Source organism: Girardinichthys multiradiatus, chromosome Y, assembly GCF_021462225.1.
Source record: "Girardinichthys multiradiatus isolate DD_20200921_A chromosome Y, DD_fGirMul_XY1, whole genome shotgun sequence".
NCBI lineage: Eukaryota > Metazoa > Chordata > Actinopteri > Cyprinodontiformes > Goodeidae > Girardinichthys > Girardinichthys multiradiatus.
In genome coordinates, this window is record NC_061818.1 from 32887380 (window position 1) to 32893991 (window position 6612).

General features: G+C 42.1%; 1 protein-coding gene across 2 annotated transcripts in view; it reads left to right on the forward strand.

Moving 5' to 3' along the window:
• The window catches only part of LOC124863928 (gap junction gamma-1 protein-like), a 61158-nt gene extending 55208 nt beyond the window's left edge, over positions 1 to 5950 (forward strand). For both annotated transcript variants that reach the window (XM_047358495.1, XM_047358494.1), the window contains one exon: positions 3043 to 5950. In XM_047358495.1, the coding sequence (XP_047214451.1) occupies positions 3097 to 4554 (1458 nt within the window). In that variant the 5' untranslated portion in view covers positions 3043 to 3096 and the 3' untranslated portion in view covers positions 4555 to 5950. The remainder of the gene's footprint in view (positions 1 to 3042) is intronic.
• Positions 5951 to 6612: the final 662 nt, after the last annotated feature.

Consider the following 6612-nt stretch of genomic DNA (forward strand, 5'->3'; position numbering starts at 1 on the left):
TGCTGTTGAGTCAGTACAGGGAATAAGGGATACCTCGACTAACCTCAGAGCCGAGCTTTAGTCATGCAGCTTATACATGCAGGAACCGTGTGACTTTACTCCTCACGCAGGAGGCACATGCTGGAGCCTCCTGCATGTGTGAGTGTGTAATCGTGTCGGCCCATCTGGGAGTCTGTCTGTAAACTACATCTGGCAGAAAATCTCCATGGGTCCTGAGGGATGGGAGCAAGGAACTGAGGGGATTCCCGTAGTGATGCTGACTATATCTAGAGTATTGTCTGCTAAAATTAACATGTGAAATGTTGGTGGGAAGATTTCATCCATCAGGTTCACCTTACACAATTCTGCTAGGGCCTTATGAGTTTAGATATTTGGTTGCAGCATGGATTGTGTCTCTCTTTCAAAGCTAATTAGTAAAAGCCTCCATATATAACCTGAATGAGTTTTTCGAGGTTTGTTTTCTGGTGTTTTCTTCTGTAGCATTCATAACCACCACTTTAAATTTATTTTTTATTTTATCAAAGTAACAGACAGAACGTCTGCCTCTTGTGTTTGTATGGGGCTTTTCAGGAGGCTGACTCACTCTGGTAACTTAATGCGCAGAGTCAGCTTCTTACCCCCAACTGCTCCACTAGCTCCTGCAGATATAAATTGGATGAGAAGGCAAGAGGCTTGGCCAAATGTGTCTGAGGTATTAGGAGTAATAAACGCAGTCAGATGTGAGACAGGGAGTTATCATTTCTCATGGTCAGAACAGTACAAGAGAGTTTTTTATGACTTTTGCAAAGGTTGTTTTCAGAAAATAGCAATTTTAGAGCCTGCTGGTGATTCCAGGTTTTCCCGATTTGGACATTTTCCAAATATTTGAGAGGAGGGGAGTAATTACTTTTGCAAAGGAGCCAATATTTTATTCATGAAACCACATCCACAGCTGCATAGTTGTATAGTTGGAGGTTATCAAACAGAATATTGGTTGATATTAAATCCTGTAAAGATGTATAGTTTTGTTTGTAGTCTATACCATAGACATATAACATATACATAAACCAGATAATGACATAAAATGTGAATATATACATAATTTTATACAGGGTTTGTATAAATATTATTATACATACCCCGTGTTAAAAACAGATAACCTTTTTTACTCTCAGCCTGACATTAAATCAGACTTAAAGTGAGGCCATGAAGCTCATGTCCACCTTGTAACATGCTGTTCAAGGTTTTAATACTTAAAAAAATTTATACTGGAAATACTGGAAATTTCTAGGATATGTCAACTTATCTAAAAATGCCTGACACTATAAAGAGATGTTTGAAATTACCCAGAATATAAAATACATTAGAGAAATAGCAGCCAATACAGTTTGAGAAATGTTTCATTGGCGGGATTTGTCGTTATACACATGCACATTCATCATCAAAAATATGAAAAATCCTTAATAGGGCTAAGATATGTCACTGTCAAAAGACCGCTTTAGGATACTGCATGAGTAAAAAACCAAAGCTATAAAATCCCACATATTGAATTGCACCGCAAATTATTTCTGAGAGGAATTTAAGTCTGTATATAAAAGAAAAACAGAAGTTCACAGTGAATCAGTGTGACCTTTGCAGCTGCCTGTTTGTCTGTGAGTAAGTCTGGATTTGGAACCTAAAGGAGGTCTACAAGAGGAGTCAGAGAGTGAAGAAATACAGCGATGTAATGCAGGAAAGTCAGACAGACAGAGCTCAGCCATGGAAGGACTTTTCATTCTGCTTTGGTCTTTTTACTGTTTACTGGAGCCCAGATGCTCAGACTTTACACTGTGACAAAGACTTCTGACTGCTAAATGCCAGTTGTTTTTGGCTGTTTTGTACTCACATTTTCACTGTGCTTGCATTAGGGATGCATGACATCTATCTCCTGTGTGTCTGGCATGTCCGTATATGGTCACTGTGATCATTACTCTATTAATGTTTTATCGCAAGCCCTCTTAGGAACATTCCTACCCTCTCAGCCCTGGAGACACAAATCAGAGGGCTGGAAGGTCTGTCCTCTCTGCTTCAGTGAGGTTTCACAGTTTTCCTGCAGCTCTGTGCTCACAACCTGTAAGGAGCCTGTCCCTGGAAGGCCTTTAAACCCTAACCTAAGCTAGTATTCATGGTTGGATTTTCTTTTCAGTCAAGCTAACAATAAGCTGTATATTATTGTGCCTTCATGAGGAGAAAAGTTCTCTGGAGGTGTCATTTTCATCCCCAAAGCTGCCCTGAGAGACATTTGCATTTGAGTTCAGCTCCACTGCCTGAGCTAATGTGAGTCTGCTGTCTGAAATTCTGCTCCAATGGTTTGTGGCCTGCCACCTGCTGATTCTGCTGGTGTGCATGGACAGCCCGGAGCCCAGAAATAACCTACATAGGCAACATGTCCCTTCTTCAGAAACTGCAAATACACACTATAAGAACAATTCAGGTTACGTCCCAACCAGAACAAACCGCTCAAGTCAACTCTGAGAAGTTAGCACAATCCTGAAAACTGCACCTCACACAGAAGACGGCTCACTAAGAGGATTTATTTCTTCTGAAAGAGATAGCCTGTGAAATAAAACAATATGTTTGAGTGTGCACATATGTGCGCGTGTACTTGATGATAGCAAATTCCCTATTTGGATTATTTTCCCTCCTTCTCAATGCTGCTTGATGGTGTTTACACCAATATCCTCTTTCCAGTCTGTTCAGTCTTCTAATTCCATAAAAAGTCTCAACTTGACAGCTACCTCTTTCTGACAGAGCAGTGTGTATCTGAGTTGCAAAGAGCAGTAGAGAAAATTAGGGATGCACTGATTTTCCGAGCTCAGAGAGGAAAGTAAATTTTAATTAATGCAATTATTGTGTCACTCCCTTTTACATCTTCCCGCTGAACTTGCAAAACTAATACTGTTTCCACTAGGATTAAAGTCTTACTGGAGAAATTTTGCTAAATCTTTGCATTACTTTGAACTCAACCTGTATAACATTGTTTCTGTCTCTCTGTCCACTGTCCTTCTTCTTTACCTTTTACAGAGTCTGTGAGCAAGTGAGAGAGGGACACTGTCTGCCCCACTGTCCAGTGACACCATGAGCTGGAGCTTCCTCACACGGCTGCTGGAGGAGATCCACAACCACTCCACCTTCGTGGGGAAGCTGTGGCTCACCGTGCTCATCGTCTTCCGCATTGTTCTCACTGCCGTTGGAGGAGAGTCCATCTACTACGATGAGCAGAGCAAGTTTGTCTGCAACTCAGGCCAACCGGGATGCGAGAACGTGTGCTACGACGCCTTCGCTCCATTATCTCACGTCCGCTTCTGGGTATTCCAGATCATTTTGGTGGCGATGCCTTCCCTTATGTACATGGGCTATGCTGTCAATAAGATTGCACGATTGGACGACGCAAAAGGAGGCATTGGACCTGCTGCTGTCAGAGCAGGAGGAGGCGGCTACACCCACAGAAAACCCAGGAAAATTTGCTTTGGAGCCCGGCAGCACAGAGACATAGAAGAGACCGAGGAGGACCAAGAGGATGATCCTATGATCTATGAGGTCCCAGAGATTGAACCACCAAAAAGGCCTCGAGATCCTCTGCAGTCCACACCCAGACCTAAAATCCGCCATGACGGGCGTAAGCGTATCCGAGATGAGGGCCTGATGCGGGTCTACGTTTTACAGCTGGTGACTCGAACAGTGCTAGAGGCAAGCTTCCTTGCAGGCCAGTATTTGCTCTATGGTTTTCGTGTGAAGCCAGTTTTTGTGTGCTCTGGAAAACCTTGCCCCCACAGTGTTGACTGTTTTGTGTCAAGACCTACAGAGAAAACCATCTTCCTACGTATCATGTATGGTGTCACTGTCCTCTGCCTCACTCTCAATGTTTGGGAAATGCTCCATTTGGGCATCGGTTCTATCTGTGACATTCTGCGGCGCCGGCGAAGCCCACCTCAGGATGATGAGTACCAGCTGGGCTTGCTGGGCACTAATGGTGGTGGGGAGGGCTCTGTGGGAGGTACAGCTCCTGAGGTAGGTTCTGAGGGTGGGGTGGGTGGAGATGGTGCTGCAGATTACGTTGGGTACCCATTCTCCTGGAACTCCCCGTCAGCTCCACCGGGGTACAACATTGTTGTAAAGCCAGAACAGATGCCGTACACGGACCTTAGCAATGCTAAGATGGCATGCAAGCAGAACAGGGCAAACATTGCCCAAGAGGAACAACAGCAGTTTGGCAGCAACGAGGACAATTTCCCTACTGGAGGAGAAGCTCGTGTGGCTCTCAACAAAGACATGATCCAGCAGGCTCACGAGCAACTGGAAGCAGCCATCCAAGCCTACAGTCAGCAGCACCGGGCAGAGGAGCATCTTGGAGACAACCAGGATGACAAGCCGCAAAGTAACATAATCCAAGCCCAACCACAGCCCCAGCTTCAGCCTCAGAGAGAGCACAAACACAGAGTAAAGCACGGCAAAGGGGGCAGCAGCGGAGGAGGCAGCAGCAGCAACAGCAGCAGCAGCAAATCAGGAGAGGGCAAGCCCTCAGTATGGATTTAAGCCCACACACAGTGGCATGCATTGTTAGCATGTATGTAATGCTAATGGATGAGGAGCTGTTGCAAGCTGTGTTGTATAGTACACCATACATGCCTTAAAGAATCCTGCAAGCTGGAGATTAATGTGTTTTTATAGAGCTGGGTAAAAAAGTGTGATGTTGCAGCTGACAGATTGCATGGTCAACACTATCTCTGTCTAGCTAGAAGAACCATATAAACTGTTATGTTCTTTACGCCTCGTTCTAGTCACATCTGAAAAAGGAAAATGTTTCTTCCTGCTTCCTTGTTTATGGGAAATTCAGCTTCATAAAACCTTTGATTCTTCCAAGTTGTCTTGGAATTAGATTGATCCTGGATTTTGACTTAATACATTCTAAGTCTCGAGGCAACAAAACACAAGATGATCCACCATCTCTATGTCTTGTTATGTACAATGTCTAGCAAACCAAAACTTTGACTTAAGGTTATGATAATTAAGGTAAATTATAAAAATGTACATAAAACATGGCTAAGGGGCATTGCCTGAAGCGGTGACTGTTTACTAAAGCAAGAACATGACCTACCTAAAGTCTTGTCAGTTGTCTTCTTTTTCTCCATTCTCAATACCATTTTTTCACTGTGTTTTTTTGCTATACTTTTGAATTCAACTGTGTGTTTGTTTTATGGGAATTTTTAATCAAAGTGCTACACCAGCTGCTACTCAGGTGCCGCTGAGTACAGCTGGTGGATCTTACATCTCATAAGAGTTTTTTTTAAACCTGATGCAGAAGCAATTCAGCTTTTATATGTTAAATCTTCAAGTTCCTAGTGCTATTCTTGGCTTTTCATGGAGTAGACAGTGTTTCTCTGCTGCTCTATTTGCCTTGTAGCTGACTGCCCTCTGGTGGTGATTTTCTATTGGGCATTTACTCTCATTTCACTTACTATGAAGTAGATGCAAATACTACCTATATCCAGCAACACCTTAACCAGCTCTAGTGGTCCTTTTTCTATTGACAAGACTTGTGTCACTTATGTCTTCCCAGTACTTCATGTTCATTGTTGGACGCACAAGTCTTCACATCGTAATGGAACGAGTGCAAAGCCATTACTTTAATATAGTGAGACCAAACACTGTTTGCGTGATGCAAGTGTCAGTGCCAAGATTTTACACTAGGCTGCTATGAAGCTTGGTTGTTTGTAGCTTTGGAATACTTTGGCCATGCTACTCCAGCCACGGAACTACTTCTGTGTCAGACCAACCCTTTTGTAAAACTCCTTTTTTTAGAAGTATAATATGTGTATTGCTTGTTTGAAATGGGACTTGAAATGAAAAGCCAGTGTTTTATATGAAAACATTTTGCTTTTTGGAATGAAGTTCTTTTTTGTATGAATAAAGAAAAAAAGATCAATGATTACCTTTGTGGATCTTTATGGTTATTGTGATTTAATTGCCTTCCAACTGTAAAAATGTGAAATATGACATAATATATTTTTATAACATGTCAACTGCAATGACTAAAGGAAAAAAAAGAGTCATTTGTTTTCTTGTGTGGTGCAGTATCAGTATGTAATGTATTTAGCAACCGTCTGGACTGACTTTTAATAAACAGTGTTACTCCTTTTTCAACATTGTTCTTATATCTGTTCAACATCGGTGTGTGTTTTGCAGAAATAGATTGGAATTGGGCATCGGTTCCCAAATTAAGTCCCAAATTACTCTTACAGTAGCTGTCCAAACAAAGTGTAATTAGTTACCCAATTCATGATGATAAAATGGAAAAGTCGATCAAATCTGTTATTCATTTAGGTAATGTCACTTTAATATTATATATATTATATTTAATATTATTGCCCTCCGATGGACTGGCGATCTGTCCAGGGTGTACCCTGCCTCTCGCCCATAGACTGCTGGAGATAGGCACCAGCTCCCCCGCGACCCACTATGGAATAAGCGGTAGAAAATGACTGACTGACTTTAATATTATAAGTCTTTTCTGGCTGAAAAAACAAAATATAATAAGGTATGAACAGGTGTAAGGTTATACAATGTGAAATATATGAAATGGCTCCTAAATCT